The sequence below is a fragment of the Protopterus annectens genome, chromosome 12.part0 (assembly GCF_019279795.1).
Source record: "Protopterus annectens isolate FY-2018-M chromosome 12.part0, PAN1.0, whole genome shotgun sequence".
In the NCBI taxonomy this organism is placed as follows: domain Eukaryota; kingdom Metazoa; phylum Chordata; order Ceratodontiformes; family Protopteridae; genus Protopterus; species Protopterus annectens.
In genome coordinates, this window is record NC_056746.1 from 233,684,167 (window position 1) to 233,710,193 (window position 26,027).

At 37.6% G+C, this 26,027-nt stretch overlaps 1 protein-coding gene across 1 annotated transcript in view; it reads right to left on the reverse strand.

Moving 5' to 3' along the window:
• The window catches only part of CCDC78 (coiled-coil domain containing 78), a 739,645-nt gene that overhangs the window by 528,102 nt on the left and 185,516 nt on the right, over positions 1-26,027 (reverse strand). The window contains exon 6 of the mRNA XM_044089297.1: positions 9,215-9,411. Within this exon, the coding sequence (XP_043945232.1) occupies positions 9,215-9,411 (197 nt within the window). The remainder of the gene's footprint in view (positions 1-9,214; positions 9,412-26,027) is intronic.

A 26,027-nucleotide genomic window follows, 5' to 3' on the forward strand; every position in this document is an offset into this window, starting at 1 on the left:
AACAATCTATCCTCCATTGATACCTGTGCAGACTTATAAATTCTTGATGACAAAATAAAATTTGCCAAGAATAGCAAATACAATAATTTTTTAGCTAACATAGCCTGATATACCAGCTATTAAATGTTGCATTAGGCTATATTTAGAGCATGGTGACTCAGTCTTGACCCCATTTTTAGTGTCACATATTAAGAAACTTGAAAGAGTCCAATGAATGTTATTTTACTAAATGTTTACATGGCCTTTTTTTCTTATCCATATAATTCAAGATTAAATATTCTGTATTTGTTTTCTTTTAGACAAGAAAGAGTCCAAAGAGGATTAATACTAATGTTGAAGAAAAAAAAAATAATGGCTTTGTTAAAGAATGCTTTGAGAGTTAGCTTAATGCTGCCATAAATGAACTAAGAGATGGTTTTAAGCTATAGACTATGACCATTAATCATAAATATGTGAGCAAATCTTTTCTAACAGAATTGCAGCAGTATAAAATAAATTGTCGTTGTTATTAAAAGAAGTCTCTTCATTGGCAGCCTTTAAACTGGTAACAGTATCAACACCAGATCATTTTCATGGATTTTTGAAATTTAATTAACGTTGTTTTTTGGACTGATCTTTTGGTATGGTATGCTATGTGTGTATGTACAGCATGCATATATCTTGGAATAAGTAACTGCATCAGAAAGATTCTCTCCCCGCTCACTAATGGAACTGCCATACATCAGAGATGGGCCACAGCACTAAATGCTGCCAATGGCAAAGTTCAGAGACAGATATTCAGACATTCTTTCTTGCCATTGCTGTAATCGAGAATGGAACCAGAGCATTACATGCTACAAATTGCATCAAATGTGCAGACAGGTAGATGTCCCTTTATCAGTGCCTTTGCAACTGAACTAACCAGAAACAGAATACACCAAACTAATAAGAACTCCAGACAACTCAACAATAAAAATCACACATAAAAAAAAAATGTTGATTGTCCTCTAAGCACAGTACTAATTTGAATAATTTTGTTCTATTTTAATAATGAACTGGGCTCATAGCTTGCCACCTGATGTATAGTCAAGCTGGAAAATATGGGGAAAAAAACAAATTATTGTTCAGCCACTTACAAATGCGGGGAGAGATCTTCTCTGTCCTTACAAATGATAGTTTCTTCCTCTATCCCCTGACACACAGCTATTGTCTCTTAAATCACAGCGTTAATTTGCTTTTATTCACTGTTGCACTCTTGCTCATTTTTTTGTTGAATAAGCACAATTATAACCATTACTGATGCAATCCACTGCCACTCCAAGTTAACTGTTAGCACTGACAAATGCATGCATACATACATATATATGTACATATGTATATATATATATATTTATATAGTTACAACAGAAGGAGATATACAGCCTGACTGCTGCACCTATTTGATGCATCTGACATCTTACTAGCATGAATTACAGTGTTCACTAAGGTCTTCCAACCATCTCATTTACAGTGCTGCCGGGTTTTGTGAGAGCACTTTAATAATAGCAAAGCTACCTCATTAAGATGCTCCACAATTTACCATCACTTCTGTAAAGGAATGTATTCTTTAGACAGTTACAAACAGGCTCCCACAAACAAAATACAGGTAGAGTGCTGTGCCCCCAGCACCTTCAAAACTACCCTGAAACTACCCATACCTATTCTACGACCACTACATCCTGTGGTAAAAATTGCCAACTCATCTTTAGGTGCACTGGTTTTGGAATAGGAGATATCCCATAATAAGGCATGAAGGTGCTCTGTCCCTCATAAGTACTTTATTGGCAGGGACTATTTTCAGTATGTTTATGTGAGAAACACCACATTCAGGGAAATGGAGTCTGCAAAAGTCAGTTTGCAGTGGTAAATTTTGATAAATTCTTTGGATACTTACCAAAATATATGTCCTTGCCACATTACTTCAGAAGACGCAGACACTTAGAACTCTTCCATAGCCTTCCCTTACAGATCTAAATGAGCTGATAAGGTACAGGAATGGGGAATCTGATGTTGTCAACAATCCAAGTGGGTATGAGACAAAGGGAAAGTCTCATCCTTCCCGATGAATGCTGTCTTCCCAAGTGTATTCCTTAATCCTTTAATGCAGACAATGTTTATCAGTAAGTTACAGCTATACAATAACTTACCATAACAGCAGATATTTTTCAGAGCTGGATTACAGCTGCATTAGCCTTCATAAAACAAAGGAATTCTCCACAAACTGATGTTTGCTCAGTTAGGCTGATCTCCAGAGTTTTAGACATCTCCTGAGTGGACTGGGCTTCTGCTCACACTGGAGACCGATAGCAAATAGACAGGGAAGAGCAGTCTGTTCCATTTTATTTCTTTTTGGTGTGAATGAAGTTGGTTATTCTGAAGAGGTGTCCCTGTGAAAAGTGTCAGATAAATATGTCTTCCCCTAACTTGCAAACTCAAAGGCTGAATAAAAGATATGTAATATAAGAAGGTATGGCACTTTTCTTTTCATCCTTTGGAGGAGTATTACTGCAGCAGTGATCTCTATATCAAATGTATAGTAAATTATTAAGCAAACATACTTTGTTTATCACCAGTACCACTGCTGCAGCAGCACTTATAAAGAATCGGAATAGGTCCAAAGCAGTGCATGAACTGACCTCAGACTCAGGATGGAAGGGCTAACATGTTCTGAAGTTCTAATATAACAAAAAATGCTCTGCTCCTGGGAAAAAATGGTACAGCATATAGTGTTTGGAATAAAAGTGGACAGAGGCCCAAGTAACTGCTCCACAAATGTACCATGTAGACAAATTTCATAAAAATGCAACACGTGTAGCTGCTGTTTTAGGCAAATGGGCCTATCATGATATCATGATAGTAAGGTCTTATCATGATAGTAGTTACCTAGCCATTTGGAGAGTGAATATTTGGATACTGATCCACTTAGCGTCTCCTGCTTAAAAGATACAAAGAGCTGATCTGATATTCTCCATTCTTCAGTTCTGACTGAAATGAGCCGTCCTCAGTTATGAAGCTTGGGAAAAATACTTGTAGTTGGAGGGCCTGATTCAGGTATAACTTGGAGATCACCTTGGGCATGAAGGACAGACTGATTCTCAAACAGAATTTGCCCTGTTGGAAAATGGTCATTGGTGCTGTGATCATCGGGCCTACAAATCAGATACCGTGCAGAGTTAATACCCACTAAGAATGTAGTTTTGCATGCCAAAAACTTAAATGTACAGCCATTACCTGGTACAGAATAGGAAATTGTAAGTTTTTCCAGGACAAAGTTTAAATCCCATGAAGAATCTGCTGGCTTCCTGGATGACTTAAACTGCAGAATCCCCTTTAAAAAACACTTGACTGCAAGGGAAGTGATCAGAAGGGGCTTGATGGTCATATTGCAAGCAGCTTGACACTAATCAATGCACACACCAGGCCTCCATTAAATAAGATGCTTAAATATACAAAGACTTGTTGGACAGGTGCTTTCTTAGGTGGGATGTGTCACGATACACTTCATAATGAAAATCTTCGATTTAGCCATGTAGGATTTTCTGGTAGTAGGCTTATGAGCCTTCTAAAGGACAGAAACAAAAGCTCTGAAGAAAAGGTCTGCCAGTGGGTGACTAAGAAACTATCACCCATGATGTCATCCTGAGACTGGAGAGACTGGAGTGCACCAGGGTGCTGCTGAACTAGAGCAGCAAGCTATAAAGCATGATTAAGATGAAAGCTCTCTCTTCTTCAAATGCAGGAGTAAGGAGAACCAAAGCTGTCTCAACTATAAGGGTTATGAGAATCAGGTTTGCACATCCCTCTGTAGCTTTCATTAGGGCGGTGAAAATTAGGGAAATGTGTGGCAATTCATACACCTGAGGGAGAAAACACTGGTCACCCAAGCCTGCTTGCAAGGGAAACTTGAGCAGAGAATTCAGATTTAACAGTTATGAGAGGAGGTAAAGAGATTCATGACAGGAATTACTGAATAAGGAACTTGGAGGTTTTCAGCTCCAGTCTCCACTCATGATGGTTGGCAGAGAATTTGATAAGCCAGTCTACTAGGTCTTCAAGGAGATAGTGACTGCCCAAGAGAGGAGATCTTGTTGGACCAAAGTTTTCCAGGGTAGGACTACCAGCTTACAAAACTGGTGAACCATGTGTTTCCCTGTTTGTTAACGCATCACATAACAATGGTGTTATCTATCCTACGGTGAACATGCCTCACACCCAAACATTCCTAAAGACTTGAGAGCATGAATTAATGGCAATATCTCCTTGATGTTGATGTGCATGTTCTTGGTTTTGTTAATCCAGTTTACCTGAACTCTGACCTGCCTAGTGTGGAGCCCCCCCCCCCAAAAAAAGTCAGGTCTGATGCATCTATTGTCAGTGTTTGATTTCTTTGGGAGGGGGTAAATCACATCCCCACTTTTTGATTCACACACAAGGCCCACCAATGAAACTGCCCTGATGGAGGGGATAATAGAAAGGGTTCTGTCCAGAAGATACCGGCTTTGCATCCAAAGTTTCTTAAAGTAATCATGGATCTTTCTCATGTGGAGTTTCACCACATGAATCATTGGAATAGAGGCTAAAGTATCTCTACGACCACACAAAATTTCCTTGGCAGTCAAATGGTGCTTCCTGGAAAAAATATATACAAAGAGTTGAGAAGGTAATTCTGGCCTGTGCTAGGAACACTCTGCTCTTTAAGGTAGCCAGTGCTGTTCCCAGAAAGGTATTGACTCTGGAAGGGGTAGAGTGGAACTCTGGAGGCTAATGGAGACCCTTAGGTTGGTTAGGCTTCAGACAGTAAGGTGTAGAGATGTCATAAGCTCCTTATGGAAGTGGACCTAAACAAAGCAGTCATCCAGGAATAGTTAAATGTTAATGTGTGACCCCAGCATCTTGATGTTCACAAAATAAAGTACTTGAGCATTTGGTAAATGCTCTGGGAAAAGAGAAAATACCAAAGGCCAAGGACAGGAACTGAAAGTGGTAGAGTCACGTCATAAACCTAGAGGAAATTACTGCAGCTCTTCTACCAGGAGCATTTTTTGAACATCGTAATACTAATTCTGATTTGTTAAAATTTTTTATAATGTACGTATTAAAAGATTCTGAGTTGTATTTGAATCCTTTGGATATATTATTACAGAAGGAAGCTTGGTTTATATTTGCTTATGACACGTTATATCCTAGGGGACTCAAAAATGAGCTCCTTATGAAGTGCTTGGTTTAACTTAGTTATAGAACTTAGTGTTTTATCTTGGAAGTGGAAATGATTTTCTATGTATAAATTATTTATTCATGAGCATTTGTGTATGCTTATATTTTGTGTGAAAGTATTTATCAGTGTATTTCTTATATATGTATTAATATGTGTTTATATCTATACATGTATGCATATGTTGGCATATTTATTTGTACATTCATTTGGGTAGGAATTTAAGTGCTTGTGCCTTTAAATGATGTTGGTTTCATGTTTAGATTGATTAACTAATTAAGGGGTTAATCAGTGAAATGACTGAGAATGTTTATATATAAAGTTGTTTTTATTTGCTTTATAAAATTTTGAACCCTGAAGGCGTAAGCTAGTTCAGAGTTTTATGTACATTGTCCTAAATAAATGCTGCTTCTGTGTGCCACTTAGTGTTTCTTCAAATGTAAAGATAAGTATCCTTAATGTCTAATGTAACTTTCAGATCACGTGGCATCAGAAAAGGTAATAGACCTTGGAAGGCTAATATTTTGAACTTTTTTACCCATAAGAATTTGTAAAAAAAATGAAGAAGTCTAGGACAGGCCTGCACAGATCATCTTTTCTTGGTATGAGAAATAATCTGGAATGAAAGCCTGTTCTCTTCTCTTATTATGGGGGACTCTTTCTATAGCTGTACAGGTAATGAGCTGGTCTGTCAATGGTCCTGCAAAAGCCACCTAGTCTAGAGCAATCTGAGGAGCTCCCAAGAAAGGTGTTAGGTTCCTGAATTCTATTTTGTACCCAGAAGTTATCAGCTCCCTCAACTAATTGTCTGATGTCAGAGCAAACTACTGACTCATGAAAAATGCCAGTCTTCAACTTATCAGATTTTGAGAGTGAAGGTAAGACTCTAAAAGACAGTTAGTTTTGCTGGAGGTTATCCGGAGCAGTGATTAGTCCATCTGCCTCTACCCTGCTTTCTGCTTTGATCTTTTCATTTTCTCCAGTCCCTTTTGAAAAAAATAAATCTGTTTAAATTGTTTAGCCCTAGTTTGCATCTTAGAGAAGGTCAGTGCTCATTGGCAACATTCCTAGCTTCACTCTTTGCATATTTTCTCCATTTCTTTGAGCCTCTAAAAACCTTCTTGAGAAAGAGAACCAAAGACATTAAGAATCTAGCCCCTTATATCCTCAGGCATGAAATCAATCCTGGGCCATGCATGACTCAAACAAAATGCCTGAATCTACAGCTCTTGCAGACACATCAAAGGTTGTTTACAGTTAATGGCATGCATGCATGCCTGCTTTTTGTGAGTTCTTGATAAGCTTGGTAAACCTCATCCTATAACCGAGCCCTATACAGATTCTGACATCCCTTCCATTCTCCTTTATTTTGGCAGATCCCCTGATGCTGGAGAATGTAGGTATTGCAATTAATTGCTCACATTCAAAAAGTCACAGACTTAAACACTTTCACACCAAAATGATCAAGTAATCTGCTCTCGTTGTCATCACTGAATGGCAGTCTCGCGCTTCTCATCACATCTAGTGAGGCAACCACCACGTCAGCTATCAGATTTTTGTACTAATACTTGTCCCTTCCCCTGTTCTGTAAAAGTGATCGGGTTTCTTGGGTGCTGTGGGACATGAGTCTGGCATCTTTGTAAGGTTGGAAGACCAAAGGGACAGCAGTAATTAGACTCAAGTAAGACAAATAGCTGTAAGTACCTTTTCTGTGAGTCTGATAGATCCTTTAAAACACATGTGAATTCTCCTGCATCAGGTTTAAAGGTTCACCAAAGATTTCCTCTGACTGGAACTGAGATCACAGCAATTCCTCATCATCCATATTGTACCATAAGATGGAGTACATTTAATCTAGAATCCTGGTCTTCTTCCTTGTCAATATTTGAGGTAGATAATAATTCAGGCAAGAGAACAATATTTCTTTTTGCTGAACTGAGTTACCAAGGTGCCGAGTTCTGCAGCCATCAGCCATATACTCTTCAGAAAAGTTTCTGTTATATTGTAAGGCTGAGATAGGTAGTAGAGGGACCAATGTCCCAGAAACCAGTATCTGATCTAAAAGCAGCAAGCTGTCAATGTCCAGGAAGATGGATGCTCAATTAAATACATAAAGAGTATCTGCTTGTCCTGGTGTCTGTTTGATGAAATAGCGTGAGTATCTGCAAAGCCATCCAAACTTGCCTTTGTCATACGCTTGTCTACTACATTTGCCTAGCTAGTAGAATCTAGCTATACTACAGCAGCATGACATTTTGAAGCCTAATCCCTCACAGAAAGTACTGCTGTGGTATCAGCCTCCAAGAAGACATTGACAGACCTGTGCAACAGGCTCCATGGCCCAGAGCTTACTAACGGGCATATCCATGGAAACAGACTGCTTAAGCCAATTGTCAGTCTGATGGGCTGTCTATACCCTTGTGAATCCTGTTCAGTTTCACAGCAACACTTTTGACCATTTCCATCTTTACAGGAGCACTTGTTGTTTACTTTCTTAGGGCTTATGAAAGGAATCCCTAAAGATGAAGTTTGGGGAACAGGCATTCTTTTCCTTAAGGAAAGGAACTAATAATACTCTAGGTCAACCTTAAGTTTCCTAGCTCAGCTTTTAAACTTTTCTTCAAAAAAAAAAAAAAAAAAAAAAAAAACAAGAGCAGTTTTCTACAGAATAATTTTCAGCAAGACTGAAAGGTGATGGAGGTGGATATTTTTGGTGGGCTTTCACACCTAGGTGCACATCTTGATAGCTTTTTTCCAGCGGAGTCATCAGCCTCAGAATTCTGAAAATGCTTTTTTGTCCTTGGCACATTTCCAGCTTGAACTATCAAGCCTCACCTCTCTCTTTGACTGCATATGAACTTGTTAATCTCCCCAGGTGAGATTCCTTCAGCCTATTCATTCCCATGGGATGAATCAAGTGCCAGGAGTGGTGTCATCATTTGTAGAGGATCATGATTTTTACCTTTAATACTTAACTCCCTGCATGATCCCAGTAGGTTCTCGTACTGGAGCTTATGCTTTATTGGCACATGTGCCACAGGCACAGCATAGGACTGCTGCTCACTTCTGCAAGCAGTGTAAGCCTGAAGATGAACCTGCCTGCACAGAACTGGCACTTCTGAATGTTTCCCCAGTCTTCACTAAGGAAATTAATGCACGTGTGCCACAGATATTTAGCCCCTCCTCTTTGTAAGAGAGGTAAGCAGAGTCAGCCCCTTCTCTCCTACCCAAGGCAGCTCTTTCTGGTACCCAAGTGGCTAATTAATCTGGAATCACATGGTCATAGTCAAGGCTTTATCATGCTATATCAATGGAGCAGGTACACATTCCAAAAATACTTAAACAACTAACAACTGTAGCAATAACAAGCACAAAGCAGTATTTTGCAGAATGCCCCAAAGAGGTATTTGCTACTCTGGGCACCATCTGGATGAAACTGATCATAAAGACTACCTTGAGCATGGCACAAAACTTGAATATGGTGAAAACTGCTCTACCTGGCATCAGTTTGATATCTTCTTTGGGCGGAGGTGACTGGTTCACTCAGAAGTTGTTCAAAGCTCTGGAGGTCAGGCAGAGGTGGGCAGACATCTGCTTTTGGTGAATTCCCATTATTTATAACTAAATCATCCTGTGATGAATATCAAGTGACACACCAACATTATCCTCATTTCAATCACATGCACTTTGAGTATCTCATTGGGGTGAAGACGTAGGAGCTGCCAGGCTTACTCCCTTTCTGTAGGGGAGTGCTTTCTTTGGAATGCCTTATCTGCCTTTCACTAATCTACATCATTGTTCTTATATGGGGATGTAGACCATAATTATAATTGTGACTAGTTGCTCTATTCAGCTTTTTAGATGAGTCACCATAAATTTGACTATGTTTATCCATTTGTCTGCCTGTGTGTCCACTGAGATCAGCACTACACAAAAATCCTGACATTAGAGCTAGTGTTTGCTGTTGTCCTTCTTTTTGCCCACCTGTAATTGATGACTCTCTCTGGGATAGAGACCCCTACCAGGCTGTCAACCATGCGAGAAAATGCCAGTAGTGACTTGTTTGTCATTGGTCCTTCTTGTAACTGAAGCAAATTCACATCTTCTGCCAGCTTCTCTGCACCAGGAAGGTCAATTATTTTCAGCCAGGACTTGGTTGAGTAAGATTCATTTGTCGTGTTCTGCATAAAAGAATAAATAATCATTACCATTACTTACTGATAATGGGTGTTCACTACAGTTAATAACAGGTGCATTATTATTATGCTTACTATGAAGCATTTGAAAAATTATTCTGTAATAAACAAGAAAAAATCAGTATGGCAAGCTAGTGGTTGAATTCTGGTCATTAGGATATCATTTTATATTGTTGCTGGGTCTACTTGAGATGTTCGAAATTTCAAAACGCCGACATTCATATGGCTGAGACCATATGATCAACATTTTGAAATGTTGAACATGTATAGCGGAGATCCCTATATACCGCGGAACCGGGAGATTTCCCTTTTCTGCACTGTAGTGCGATCTCGGAGTAGGAATATTTAAGTAGCAAGTGGTGTGGGGGTGCAGAGGGGCTTACCCCCCCTGCTAAGTGCAGTTAGTGAAGTGTTTTTTTTTTTGTGTTTTACATTATCTAGGAGATGTTTGACATTTCAAAATGTTGATCATATGGTCTTGGCCATAAGAAACTCGGCCCTTTGGAATGTCGAACATCTGAAGTAGATCCATTGTTACTATATAGTGCTACTAGATTTATCTGAGACAGTACAAGTAACCTGAATGTCATCAAAATAGCTTATTGAATCTTATAGAAGGGAATAAACCTAATTAATTACCACTGAAATATCTGCATCACTAAACTTCTGAAATATTGATTTTAAATATAAAAATATATAACTAAAAAGGAAGTGTACTCCGACCCAACAAAGTACCACACAAATTTAAAAGAAGAATGCAATCATCTGCTCCAGAACTGAGGCCAGCTGGAATACACTTCTGGTTGTACTGACAATTTTTTGCCAAAGCAAGTGACACCGGAACCATTCCCAACATGAAGACTTCACACAGACCATGTTAACACACAGGCAATTGCATTTTAAATCCCAAGGGTGCCATTTTCAATTAAAAATGCATGCAAATCAGAGTTAGAAAAAAACATATAATTTGGAAATTGAACCTAAGCTGCCAGCTGATGCACTAGTAGGGCAGCTGAAGTGTGCAGCTTTTACATTGGCAGTATTTCTTCAGCACTGCATCTGTTGGAATACAGAGCATATGTTTGCAGTCTCAAAAGAAGGGTGCACAGATGTGGAATAAAGGGAGAATATAAAATGTTTCATCTAGGGCTTCATCCCCAGATGTTCCACTCTTGTTTTCAAATTTATTACAAAAGTAAAAAAAAAAAAATAAGAATAAAAAATAAATAAGAATTTTCATTCATTCTTGCATTCAGTCCTCTGAGTTCCTGCCTACAGGGGGTCTGAAACTTATCCTGACACTCAGTGGATACAAAGCAGGGGGAACTAATCCTAAACTGGTTGCCAGACAATCACAGGTTGCACATGCTCACACACTCTCACATACTTAGGAGCAATTTTGGGGGAGCACCAACTCATCTGCAGCACACCTTTGAGATGTGGAAGGAAGCCAGTGTAACCATCAACGCTCATGTGAACAGAGGAAGGATGCGTATACTTCAAACAGAAGGTACGGCAAGAACCAAACTAGAGAACCAAGTGCTGTGAGATAGAAATGCAAACCTCCACATCACTGTGGTACCCCATAAACACTAACAATGTCACAAGTTTTGTTGCCTAAAGAACACTGATAATATGCAATATGGTACCAGATAAGAAAAATATTTTTTTTTATACTGAGACATGACTTCTATGACAATGATGAAGTCCTCTCAAGGAGTGCCATAGTCAGAACACAGAAATGTGGATTGTAAAGCTTATGCACTAAATGAACCCTGAGTAAAAGTATACAAACACAAATGTATTGCTCATAAAAAATTAGTGAAAAAAGAAATGTTGACTTGTGCATCAAAAGTTATAGCTATCATGAGGGCATTCCAAGATGGCTAAATATGGATAAATAGCTTAACTTCAGCTCTCCCAGTATGAAAAAAGAAACTGAAAGACAAGGGCCAGGAACTTTGACACTTTTAGTAAATTAATTTACTGGCTAGTAAAAGTATTCTGCCTGGATGCCAGCAAAAACAAAACTAACTGAGTCTGAAAAAAAGCAGCTAGAAAAGGTGAAGAGAAAACACTAAGTATCAACCTATGAAGCTATGAACTGGGAAAAGTCTTGCAGCTTTTCAGCAAAAAACAGTTCAAGCTGCAGCACTGGTGCCAGACATGACTTCCAGTAATCTAGACGAATAAATAAGTTGAATGTGCTCAGAGCTGATTAAAATGAATGAAACATTGTAGGAGTACATCAACTCAAATAAATGGCTGGAAAATGGAAGAACGTATATACAGATGGACTGATAAAACTGCACAAATCACAAGTCAAAAATGAGGAGAAGGCTTGCTTAGTATTAGACTGCTCAAGAACAGCTGCTTCACAAAAATGGTAGAATTAGAGGACAGAGCACATAGGGAACATTTGAGATATTCTGCTGTACCAGAGAAACTAAAAGGAATAGACTCTATTAACTTTATGAAGGCAAAAATAAACAACTGGATTGCTATTCCACAGTAGTATCTGTTAATTGAAAGGGCCCATTGTGTGTAATCTTTGAACCTGGCTATGAGAAAGCAGCCAAGACCAGTGTTAGTAAAGATGCAATCCTACCAGCAGAAAGAGTCAGTCCTGACAAAACTGAGGCAAAATGGCAAAGTAGTAAAATTTGAAAACAGTAGAGTGTCTGTAGAACATGATTATTCACTGCACACCAGGCAGAAGAGAAACAGATTTATTCCAGAAATCAGGGAATGTCAACATGCAGGTGTGAGGTTTAAGCTGCTGTATCCAGCTGTTTTCAGAATATTTTTCCTGGAGGATCAAAACCATTTTTTGTTGCAGAACAGGCTAAGGAGGAAATACAACATTTTGTCCAACAACAAGTGAGCCATCAATCAGAAGGGGACTCTGCTTTCCATTCCTCTGACAATAAAGTACACAAACAGACTTTGCTAGTGAAACCTTTTCCAATGTTCCAAAGGAAAATGCTTGAGAGAGAGAGAGAAAAGCACAGGAGTTGACTAAAACAAATTAGGACTATTTTGGAATTGAACTGGACACTGAAGTTGGAAGATGGGGAGGAGCAGGAAGAAGACTAGCAACATGGAAATTAGTGAATACAATTAAAAAATAATAAATTGCATTTGTGAAATATGGCTGTACAAGACAAAAATAATGGCCTTTTGCTGATTTTGTTAAACTTGAGGGGGAATGAAAGGTATTTGTCTCACTTCATGTCATTAATGTTTGGAAGGACAGGGGAAGGGAAGAGCTAAGAAAAAGATAACTGTAAGTAAGACATTTCATGTTTTTAACAGTATTTCTAGAAAACTTCTCACAATATAAATTGCATGTTTTATAGTGAAGCATTTTTAGTTGTATATGATAAAGATACTAAAGTAAACAGTTACATTGTTTACTTCTTTCTTGTTTTTTAGTATTAAGAAATGCAGGCTATACAAAGCATGTTTAAGCTAATAGGCTGTAATCTTGGGTTGTTGAGACGGGGATGGATGCAGAAGTAAATGGATGATAACATATTTAAAGCTATGCTTTCTCTTATTTTTGCATAGGTGAATGTCTGGATTGAGACCCTTGACCTGATATATTAACACTTTTAAGTGGAAACAAATAAATAAGAGAACACTGAATGTAAGGAAAAGTTTTCCTTTAGAAATGTTTCAACTTGTCCTTAGAAGCCTACAGCTGAGGGATATTTTTTTTCTTTCTTACTTTTCCATGGTAGCAAGCTGATTATGGGACAATAAAGAAAAGCCAAAGCACTGGTTTCTTCGAGGCTAAAAGTTAATGTTTTCTGAAAGCATGCAAGTTGTTTTCCACATCTGGGAGGGGACTAGAGATAAAAAAAAAAAACAATTAGTGTAAGTAGGAATGCAGGCAGTAACATGAGTCTCAGCATGGATAACCTTAACTTTAGGTTAGATAAGGCCTGTGTTTGTAGCTATGTGAAACAATTTTTGGGGGTTTTCATTAAAACAAAAAGTTTTGTAAAATGTGACTTAGGCTCAAATGAAGATTGCACAAAAGATCAACCTGCCAAACATTAGTGGGTCCATGTATGAAAAAAGCTGGAAGTAGACATTTTAAAAAGCTACCATATATAATAGGTGGGAATAATGACCTCTTAACCATAATGGTGACATTTTCCATATAATCATGGAATGTGAATGACCTCACAGACAAAAATGAAAGAATATTTAGTTATGTTAAGAAATGCACAGTGTAAACAGTAATGCTACGGGAGACACATTTGTAAAGAAATAAGCATGTGAATTTGATAAAGAAAGGATTTCAGGATGGCTGTTCAGTAGACTATCAGGGACAAAGTAAAAGAAGAGTACTTATATTATTTGCAAGAGGAGGTCCAATACTGATGGACGAGGGGAAAAAGATAATAATGGTAGATCTGTGGGAGTAAGGGGTTAGTGGCAAGGGATGATGATTATGCTGGCATGTATTTATATTCCACCTAAAACTGCTATTATGCAGCATAAGAAAATTTAGGGAGAAATAATAAGCTTTCAGCAGGGGATCATACTTATAGATGTGGACTAGAATTAGATTTGCAATAGTGAGGATATATCTGGGGGCCTATACTGGAAAATATAACAAAAGATGGTGGATTTCTGAAGAAATTTATGAAAATATTTGGTATGGAATGTATTAATTCAGTAGTAGGAACTCAGGGTGAATTTACACATTATTCCCCAAGGTATAAAAACTGGGCTAGATTAAAAATAAATTATACTTCACAGGAACATGTGCATTTAAATGACAGCTTTGACACACACCCAATAACTATTTCAGATCATATGCCAATAATAACAAAGATGAAAAAGCAGGGTAATGAAGTAAAAATAAGACACTGGCGCTTCCTCACCTACCTTTTAAAAAGGGAGGAATTTAAGGAACTGGTTTTTGAATTTATCAGGGAAGATAGAAAATACTCCAGAAGTTATGGCTAGTGAGATGGATAAAATGAAACTGGAGTTTAAAGCATGGTAGAAATAAATGAAAAAGAAATATGGTTAAGTAACAAGAATTATTTATAGGGGCTGATAAAGGTTAAAGTACTACAGAATAAGGGGAATCTCACAGAATAAGAAGAGCTGCAACTGCAGAGTACTAAAGAGAAAATAAGGACGTATCTGGAAAATATGCATGAGTTTAGAAAGATTGCTGTTAAGCAACAGTTTTTGATAATAACTGCAGAGCACAAAAATTTTTAGCATAATGACTGAGATAACAGAAAGTGGAAAGAGCTTTTGCCAAGCTTAGGGAGCCTATAACAAGAAAAAAAACAGAGACCCTGTAGATATATTAGAGATATTTCAAAATTTTATGAAAATTTGTATAAAGCAAAGAAATAGGGAAATCAAGGAAAAGCACAAATGGAAACATTTATGGAAGACTCCAATATGACGAGGTTAAATGTAGACGAGGCTCACCAATTAACAGTTAAGATAGGAGAAGATGAGATACAAATGGCGATGTGTAACTAATCTGCAGGAAAGTCTCCAGGAATAGATGGTATTCTGGTGGATGTTTGGAAGCTAGGAGTGAAGAAAGTGATAAAGATCTAGAAGGGGTTGTTTAACAGTATTTTAAAAGGAGGAGAAGCACCAACATCTGTGAAAAAAGGCTGTTGTGGCTGTAATACCCAAAGACGGCAAAGACCTATCAGATCCAGCTTTATATAGGCCCATTTCAATTGTAAACCATGAATGTAAAGTATTTATGTGTTTAATGGCTAAAAGGATGGCAAAGGTGTTGCCAAAATTGATAAATACGGATCAATGTGGTTTGTGGAGGGGAGGCAAACATTTATCAACATTAACAGAACAATGATGATCCAGAGGGAAGCAGAATATAAGAAAATGATGTTGCTCCTGGTGGGTGTTGATGCAGAGAAAGCATTTGACAGAGTAAGCTGGGATTGTATGAGTAGAGCAATGGAAGCATTTGCATTTCCTGATATAATAATTAATTTATTTTATTTATTTATTTTTTTTTTATTTTTTATTTTTTATTTTACATTTGTTGACCGGGCTGGTCTAGCTGGATACATACCCATTTTCAGTACAGGCCCGGGGAGAAAAGCTCCAAGAAAAACATACAAAAAGAAAAAGAAATATAAAAGTCATAACAGATCAGACTAAAAAATACAATTGTAACAAGAAAATAATTTTTTTTGTATGAATACAATAGTCATTGAGGATAACATTAGCAGTAAGCATCAATGGGTAATGTACAAGAGATGGTACAATATCCAATATATACATACATTTTATTTGCAATAATATGGTATGTAATTATGAGGATATATGAGGGACTAGAAGCAAAAATTAAAGAAGGAGGGTACCTCTCTGATAAGATGTTCCCAAACAGAGGAACCAAGCAGGAATGTCCTCTTTCCCCTTTGTTATTTGCATTATATTTAGAACTATTAGCAAAGAAAATAAGGGACTCAGAAATTCAAGGATTCAAGGATTTAATTGGTATGGTAATTAAAAAAAGTTGCTTTATTTACAGACAATATTATTTTTCACCTGATAAAACCAGAAAAGCTCAGCTCATTGTTGTGGAATATTTTGAGATGGTTCCAATTTTTTTTTGGACATAAAATTAATGAAGATAAAACAAAGGCTGTAGCCGTAAACTATATACCCGCACATGAAACTGGTTCAGCAATACCTATATTTATGGGTACATGATAATATTAAGTATTTAGTAGTATAGGTTAAAAGGATTCTGTTATGACACCTAAAGATATGAGGGAAGAGATTAAACAAAAGATAACACAAAAATTGAGAAACTGGAAGCTCTTACCTATGGATATGGATACAAGCAGCAAATATGTTTTTAGTCCCTTTAGTTTTATACATGAAAGGCATATTTTTATCAACCAGAGGAGAAGTTGTGAATAGTAGTTAATAAAGAGTTGAAGGATTTTATCTAGGAGGGGAAGATGACAAGAGTTAAGTGGGATAAGTTGATCCTTCCAATAGAATAAAGAGGTTTAGGATTATATGATTTGAAAGGATATTTTAGAGTTTCACAGTTAAGGATCTTATATATAACACAAGCAGTAAACTACAATTCAAAGTGGAAAGGGATGATGATGAAGAAGGGGATTCAATGAATAAGGAGAGAGGAGGTTTGTATACAGATCCTTAGGGATAATAACAACAGATATACAGAATATTATATTCAGAAAGTAGCAGAAAGTACACTAAGAATTAAGCCAACATGGTAATGGAGAAATTAGATTCTGATGATAGGTACAGAATATGCAAGATGAGCTGGAATTTACTGGAGGAAGCTGGCAAAGGAACCAATGTATTCAGAGCAAATAATTAGAGAGGGAAAGGTAGTAGAATAGGAAGAAGCCAAGATGATATTTGGACTTCAGGCTAGAGACTCCCTTCCCTATCAGGAATTGTTATCAGAGTGTAGGCAAAGAGAAAGCAATAGGGGAATCCTAAATGAGAGACCTGCACTGGTTGAGTTTTAAGCTGAATCTAGAACAAAGTTTCTGTTAAAAAGGGATAATTAGCAGGGCATATAAAATATCACACAATAGCTATAGGAATCAATCAGAGGAGGTCAGAAAAGATTGGAAGAGTGATTAGATACACCATTCTTAAAGAAACAATTGGAGGACAAATGTATGGCTCACAAATATGCAACAAAGTTTAGGTGATTTAAGAATTTTGCTTGGAAGTGTTTACATAAGCACTTTTATACCCGAAGTAGGCTCCAAAGAATTTTTCCTGCAGTAGATGGGAAATGTTGCAGGTGTGATGGGAAAGAAAGAGGCACCTGGGAACATATGTTTTTGGAGTGTAATGACTTGGCAGACTTTAAAAAGTCCCTACAGAGTACTTTTCCAGGAATACTGGGTGAGCAAATGAGTGTAACTAAGGAAATTATTTTTTGAGCTGAGATACAGGATCTGAATTGCCTAGACATAGGAAAGTTTTGCTAAGTTTAATTCTGGTGGCTGCCAAAAAGCAATTACTAGCAAATGGAAATCAAAGTCTAAACCAGCTGTACTTGAATGAGCGACCATTAAAACAGCAATAAAAGAACATGAAGTGGGATCTTTAGCAAAGAGTATGAGCAAATTACACAGAAAAAATGGAAACTGTGGGAACAATACATGCAGAAAAATGTTTTGAAGGAGAAATGAGGTTTAAGAAAAGGCAGGAATTGAACAAGTCATTTAATGTTGGATTTATTATATTGTATAGAAGAATATATGTGATGCATAATGTTTGTAAATGTGAACCTGTTAACATGGTTTGTTTACTTTTATATAAATGTAAGTTTGCTTATGTCACAAGTGATAATTCAATTAAGGTGTTTTTTTTTAAGTTATAGTTATCACAATGCTTAGGTAGGCTGAAAATGTAACTGTGCATTAAGCTTGAAGTAAATATACTAAAGTATGTCAAAGATGAAGGGCTGCTTTTACAAGATTAAACACAGGCATAAAGTTAGAACATTAGGGATCAGAAACACTTGGGGAAACCCCCCTTCACAACATGCATATTGTATCTAGACCCTGTACCTGTTTCACTGATCTAATACCACAACCACTCTCCTGTACCTCCTCACAAAAATTAGATGAGATTCATAAAAAAGTTAAATTAAGTTAGTTTAGAGCTCTGAAAGGCAAATTCCCAATAGAAAAAGGGTCCCCCATATTATATGTTGTAATGCTCAGGTCAGTGAAACAGTGGAAACTAAAGGGCTAACTTGCTACTGGTGGAGGGGGGGGGGTGTCAGGAAAAAAAAGGGAAAAAAAAAGAAAAAAAAAGACATAGCTGGTGTTTCAGTCACAGTGTATTTGCACTGTAAATAGTACACACAGAGGGCGGGAATATGCAGAGTATTTAGTACTCAATGGGAAATGAGGGATGCGCAGTATTCCTTAGTATAGCCTTACTGTGTGTCCTGGGACTAATTCTATCCAGGCTCTGTTCAGAAAACAATAGGAATGGGTGGTATACAAAAGACAAACCACGGCATAAAAATCCACAAACACTTGAATAACAGAAAAAGCCACATAGCAGCAAGGACTCATTCTCCAAAATTTATTCTTAGCGCTTTCGTCTCAGACAATGACAAGACTTCATCAGATAAAAGTATAAACTCAAATGAACTTTAAATATCCATGAAGCCAGATGATATCAGCATCTCATTGCATATTTAAAGAGACTGAGTGCAAATTAAAAAAATCGTATTTATGAAAACATTTGTGAAATAAATAAGAAAAAATGACCAATGCCCTATTTTGGCACTTATTGGATTTCCCTGAACATCAATTTAAGTTTGTGGTAATTGAACAAGTTAAATCTAACCCTAGGGATGGACCATGGCAACTTCTTCTTGAGCAAAGGGAATTGTACTGGATTTAAGGTTTGAGAGCAGTAGGTTGGCCTGGGTTGAATGAGATGGCATCCACTGAATGTATTTTAAAATTGAAAGTAGAACATAGATAAATTCAACAGTTATTGTTGTTAGTTATTTACTTTCTTTTTTCTATTTGAATTGTTTATAATAAGTTTTTTTAATGTATGTCACTATATGAATTTTAGAGTAATTGTGTATGTTTCTCTTTAAATGTGCAATGAGATGCTGATGTCATCTGGCTTCATGGGTAAGTAACCACTTTTAATTCATGGTAACAAATGTGAAGAACGTTCACAGACTAATCATCAGGCTAATACCAGCCAAAAAGACAATAAGATAACAGCACTGTAACAAACAAGGAACAATGGTAAAAACTTGGTCTAATCTGAATAAGTATGGCATGGCATGCAAGCAACCAATCAAGTTGTTTAAATCCAAGAATAGACCAATGGGGTAGACAGCCAATCTCATAACTCAAATTGAGATCTTGACCAATAAAGGACTAGAAGGTGAACAGCCAATCAAATTGTTTAAATGTAAAATAGACCAATAGGATAAATAGCAAATGAAAAACAATGTACCCAGCTTTATAAAAATTGATTACAACTGTAGTATTATAGATACAAATAAAATACTCCAACTAAAAACTTATCATTATTACTTGGAAAATATGTCCAAGATGTATACAGAATGAATACATAACTGAGCTTCCTATAATGACCTCTAAATCACAAAATAAAAAATACTCATTAAAAGTAATGTGTGAAGAATGTTCACAGACCAGTCATCAGGCTAACACCACCCGAAGACCCAATAAGATGAAAGCATTGTGACAAACAGTAGACAATGGTAAAAAACTGGGTCTAGTGTGAATAAGTATAACATGGAATGCAAACAACCAATCAAGTTGTTTAAATCTAAGAATGAACCAATTGAGTAGACAGCCAATGTCATGACTCAAATCAAGATCTCAACCAATAAAGAACTAGGAAGTCAACAGTTAATCAAATGATTTAAATATGTGTATAAACCAATGGAATAGTCAGCCACTGTCATAGTTCGAATCAAAATCTCAGCCAATAAAGGATTAAGAAGCAAACAGCCAATCAAATAGTTTAAATGTTAAAATAGACCAATAGGATAAATAGCAAATGAAAAACAGCAAAGTGCCCAGCTTTGCAAAAGTTAATCACAGCTAAACAGCCAATGCTCTTGGTTTTCCCAAGCAGTCGCCCATCCAAGTACTAACCAGGCCTGACCCAGCTTAGCTTCCAAGATCAGACATATTCAGGGTAGTGTGGCCATTGGTGATTCATATCTAAATCTCAACCAATATTCTGACAGGAAGGAACAATATAAAAATTCTCCCTGCAAATATCTTGAATTTACCAAAAAGTAAAACAAGTTGAAAGGGCTCATTCAAAATCATCACCACTGATTGAAGCAGAACAATCATGGAGCACAAACATCTAGTAGCCAGATATAAAACAAAGTCAGGCAAAATAAGACAAAGGTTAAGTGACCTTGAGTCATGGCGCTTGACAACAAAAAGCTGAGCCGCCAATAGAATATGATGCCCAAAAAACGGCATGTGTAAAGTGAAGTTCAAAAATAAGCATTGGAATGATATATTGTAGAAAATATACAATGTTTATCACTTGAACAACAATCAGCGGTAGTGAGACATAGCAAGATTCTCATTTAATATGTTGTCTCTTCAGTGCTGGTTTCAAAGGTATATTAGAATCCAAGCCTGGAAGTTTGTCTACCTGTAGCTCACTGATCCACTTTATTTCAGCCAATTCAGTCATAAGTGCTATGTCACCACCTCTAATATAGCAAGTTATTGTTTGTAAAGCCATAAAATGGAAAAAATGGTGACCATTGGTTGATACATGCTGCACAGTTAGATTCTTCATATCCTAAGCCTCAAATCACTCACATGTTTGGATATGCATTCTTTAAAAAGTCTATTAGTTTTGCCTACATAGAACATGTCACAGATGGTACAACATGCTATGTAGATCACATTTTTGATCTTGCAATCTGCATAGCCATGAAATGTATAGTTGTTATTGATTAATGTATGTTTGTATGTCTGCCCCCTATGGATACATTTGCACATCGTACATGTTCTGCACGGGTAAGTACCCTTTCTGTTGGTTCTTGTTTCCATCTTCTTGAGCGGTTTATCACACAGGATTTGTTTTAAGTTCTTACTATTCCTGTATGTAAAACGGGGGTGTCCTCCTACAATCTTCTTCATAGATTCATCACTAGTTAAGATCTTCCAGTTGTTCTTAATAATTTTGTTAATGTGGTGAATATCACTTGAATACCTTAGGATGACCCTAATATAATTTTTGTGGTTGTTGTCTCAAGATGGGTCCAAATGTGTGGAAGTTTCTTCATTGTATGGATTTTTTACTGTTTTTGTGTGTAACTGAACAACCTATTTCTAGGCTCTGATACTGCACAGACTGCTATATTTTGTTGCTGAAGCTTTATACGTATCTAGTAACTTTACTGAATTCCATTGTAATATTTGTGTTTAAACTGAACCTGCACCTAGAGAAAGTGTATAATCATTAGAGCAACTACTTGCTGCATATGTTTTTAACATATCTTCAATGTAAGTTTCTTCAATGTATGGATTTTTTACTGTTTTTGTGTGTAACTGAATGACCTATTTCTAGTCTCTGATACTGTACAGACTGCTGTATTTTATTGCAGAAGCTTTATAAGTAGTACTAGTGACTTTACTGAATTCCATCCTAATATTTGTGTTTAAACTGAACCTGCACCTAGAGAAAGTGTGTAATCATCAGAGCGACTACTTGCATATGTTTTTAATGTTTAAATTGCTCATACACATTGTGTAAGTGCATTTACAACTTAAATAACTTGTGCTAGCTATACTGGAATTACTTTTACTGACTATTTTGAAGTGGAACAATGATTAACTATTGATTAGGTTTTCTGGTATATCTTTAAAATCTGGCAAGTGTTTGTTATGTTCTTTACTACTAAGTTTTCTTAGCCATAAACCCTAGTCCACTCTGAAGTCTGCTACTTTTACCCCCTAAACCTCTCTGAATGTACTACTGTAAAATAACTGCCTGTTGTTGCCTTAATGCTTACTCTACAATCTCTTCTTGTCTCTTTTTCTAGTCAAACTCTACATTTACCTACACTAGTGTACTGCAGCTCCTACAAAATGGTGTCTACAGGATTGCAACTGGCCATCATAGTCTCCAACAACAAAAACTTTTCTCTCCCAACAATTAAACAGTGTAGGTTACAAATATAAAAAAAACATTTGTTAAGCTCTCTTTTACCATGCTGCGTAACAAAGCATGTCACCATTTTGGTCAGCCATAGGGCTCTTTCTGCTTTATTTTTTGACTCCTTCCCCTGTAACTAAAGTAAACTGACTCATACATTTGTCTCTCTGACCCTAACTTTTACAGCTATACCTTGTACCTTTGTAGCTTTCTAACACTCAAACATAGATTCCTGTTTGAAAGTTTTACTTATTTGTTTGACATTTGTACAAGAAACCCTGATAAAAACCTCAAAATTGTATACTGCTGGTCTGTCTTTCCTGCTAAAAGTAAGTACAATTTAAGTGCTGAGTGCATGTTTTAGGCCCTTACATTAAACTTACATGTGGTGTGATGTGGTTCTCCCCACTCTGCTCCCCCTTGCTCTGCTCATGCTTACTTTGCTCTCCTCCCACCCCCAAATCCCACACACACAAAGTATCCTCAAATTTATACTTTCACCTCATTATCTGGTCACTCCCACAGCTCCCTCCCACCACTATAACTTGTGGTCTCACCCTATCACTCTTCCCACCTTGTCAACAATCTTCCCTTTTTACCGACCCACCTTGGGCTGCCTTCTCTGTGGCTTTCCTCTCTCACACTTAACTCTTTCACTCTCTAGCATATCTACTATCTCCTCACATGCTCACTATTTCCACCCCTCGATACTGCTCCTTCCTTCATAGTGCTTACTTCTAGCCACCACCCTTCTCTAATATATTTCTTTAGATTTTTCCCTATAACTCTTCCCCTCTTTTTTCCATCACACAATGTTATCCTTACTGCTATTTCTCCCACTTCTAATCTCACTAGCCCTAAACACTTCCTACCACACTGAGCTCCATGTCTTCCCCTCTTCCCCCACCTTTCCCTTTCCGAGACCTCTACCAACATATGACCAAGCTCCACTGACAACTGCCCCCTCTCTCTTCTGTCTCTCCCCCTTTCAATGTCTTAAATTTAAACTCGTGGCCCACCCCACTCTTACTCCTAAGCCCAAACTCAAGTACCCCATTCCCCCAACCACCCTAACCTTTTCCATCTTGTCTTTGCTCTTCTGGTTTCTGGTGACATCCATACCAATCCTGGTCCCTCCCCTCTCTCCACTGCCCCTCCACCTTCATCTGCTGTCCCCCCAAAACATCTTCAAATCTCTCCAGTCTCAAATATCTCTCTGTCTCTGCAATGAACATCCAAAGCCTAAACAACAAAACATCCGAACTTTACGCATGGTTGGCCCAACACAAACCTCACATCCTGGCCCTATCAGACACCTGGCTAAAAACTCATATCAAGTCTTCTGAATTTCTCCCACCTTGATACACTATCTATAGGTCTGATAGGGCACCCAAAAAAGGTGGTGGAGTGGCTATCTTGTACTCTATTTCACTGACGCTAACACCTATAGACATTACCCTGCCTAGTTTCATCCCTGCTGAACTACTGCTCCTAGACTGCCACATCAATAACTATAAGAAGTTTGCAATTGCCTCTATCTATATCCCCCCAGGTAAAAACATCCCTATCCTTGAACATATAGTCTCCTGGATAAACACCCCCATCCCCTATGAAACCATAATTCGTGTAGATGTTAATATACATTGGAACTCCCTTACTGGTGACTCACCTCAACATTTCATAAACTTGTATGGATTTTCACAACTGATCACTACCCCTACCCACTACAGTAAAAATGCTACTGGTTCCACAATTGACTGGATCTTGACCAGCTCTCCAAACAACTAATGTAACCCTTCTACCTTCCCTGCCTCTATTAGTGACCATTCTTCCATCTCTATCTTAAGGCACTCTCCTCATCTCTCTAAGCCCCATCTCTACAGATATTGTAGGAAATTGACTAACTTTTCCCCTGAAACGTTTAAGTATAGACTCTCTGTTATCAATTGGTCTTTCCTAAAAACTCTCCCGCTCAATGATGCTGTTACTAAATTCAACCACATTTTCCTTGATGTCCTAAACTCTCTTGCCCCGACTCGCAAAATCAGAATTAAATCTAATTTTGCACCCTGCTTCTCCAAAGTTACTCATGCTTTGATGCATGGAAGAGATGCTCTATGGAACAAATAGCAAACCACTAAAACTCCCACCTTTCTCCAAGGTTATAAGCAACTCAGAAATCATGTAAAAAATGTATTATTTTGGATAAATGCCAATATTTCACTAAATGTTAAGGCTCTCACCCAAATGACCCCCCAAAAATTCTACAGTACTATCAACTCCCTGCTCCACACTGGGTCTCCTACCATCTCTAACCCTTTCCCCTATCACTATCCCTCTGAAACTGAATGACTTACTCAACAAACATTTCATAGACAGCATCTCTAAACACCTACCCTCTGGTAATGTTGCTCACCCCAACTCTTCTGTGTCACCCTTACCTCCCCCTAAACCTCTCTGCTTTTCTGTCTCTCAGCCATTTACCTTGTGACCTGTTTCTATTAAATATATCAAATCCCTGCTTTTTAAACTAAAGCCATGCTCTCCCCCCTCAATTTCTGAAAAATACTGCTGACTCTATTGCATATCCTGTATCTATCTTAATCAACCGCTCCATTCAGGAATCTACCGTACCGGAAATATGGAAATCCTTTTATACCACTCCTCTGCACAAAGGTGGCAACTCTGTTGAACCCTCTAACTATAGACCAATCGCTATTCTCTCACTGCTCTCTAAGATCCTTGAAAATGTATACACAGTCAACTTCTGTCCTGTCTCATTTACAAAAATCTCCTCACCCCCTTGCAACATGGTTTCCTCCTAAACACAGTACCTCGACTGCCTTACTATCCTTTACTCAAAAGGTTGCAGAAGCTAGGGGCAACAACCTCCTTGCCTCCTGTATATTCCTTGATCTCTCTAAAGCCTTCAACACTGCGTCTCATCCCATCTTTCTTAACAAAGTCTCAGACCTAAACCTCTCTCCTTCTACTCTTGGCTGGTTCCAATCCTACCTTACTGGCAGAAAACAAGCTGTTAAATAGCAGCAGGCTTTCTCACCCTTCCTTGCTGTTCAAACAGGAGTACCCCAAGGCTCCATACTTGGATGGCTCATTTTCAGCATTTTTACCAACAACCTACATTCATCTTGCAGTCTCTCATCTGTAATACAATATGCAGACAACTCTACTCTCTTATCTGTCTCCAATACTATCTCTGAACTACACACACTAACATAGAATTCCTTTATCTCTGTTGTAAAATGGCTCAGAAATAATCAACTAATCCTTAACCTGTAAAAAACTCATCTCTTCTCTTCCTACCTCAGACACTCTCTCAACTTAAATCCAACTTTTCTCTTTCCTCCTTAGATGGCACCACTATCTCCTCTGCCTCGAACACCAAACTTCTTGGGGTAATAATTGATGACCGACTAAAATTTGACTTGCACATACAGCAGACCGTCAAAAACACTCACCAAAAACTTGGACTACTTTATAGGAACAAAAAATTCCTCACTACTTCCACTAAATGCACTCTTGCGCAGGTATTTTTCTTACCTAGTCTTCTATATGCTTCCCCCATCCTTACCAATATCCAAACTACCCCAATGCAGAAACTGGAACAAACATAAAACAAAATTGCCAGATTTATTCTAAACCAACCACTCTTGTTGCATCACTGCCTCTCACTAAACAAACTTCAGTGGTTGAAATTTCCACACCTTCTCCTACAATCATAACTCCACACTACCTTTTCCATACTCAACAACCCCTCTGTCTGCCCTGCTATGCATTCTTGAACTGTGTATCATTTGACCCTTAATAAAGTTACGGTATATGTGTGGGGGGTGCATACTGGATCAATGGAGTATATTATT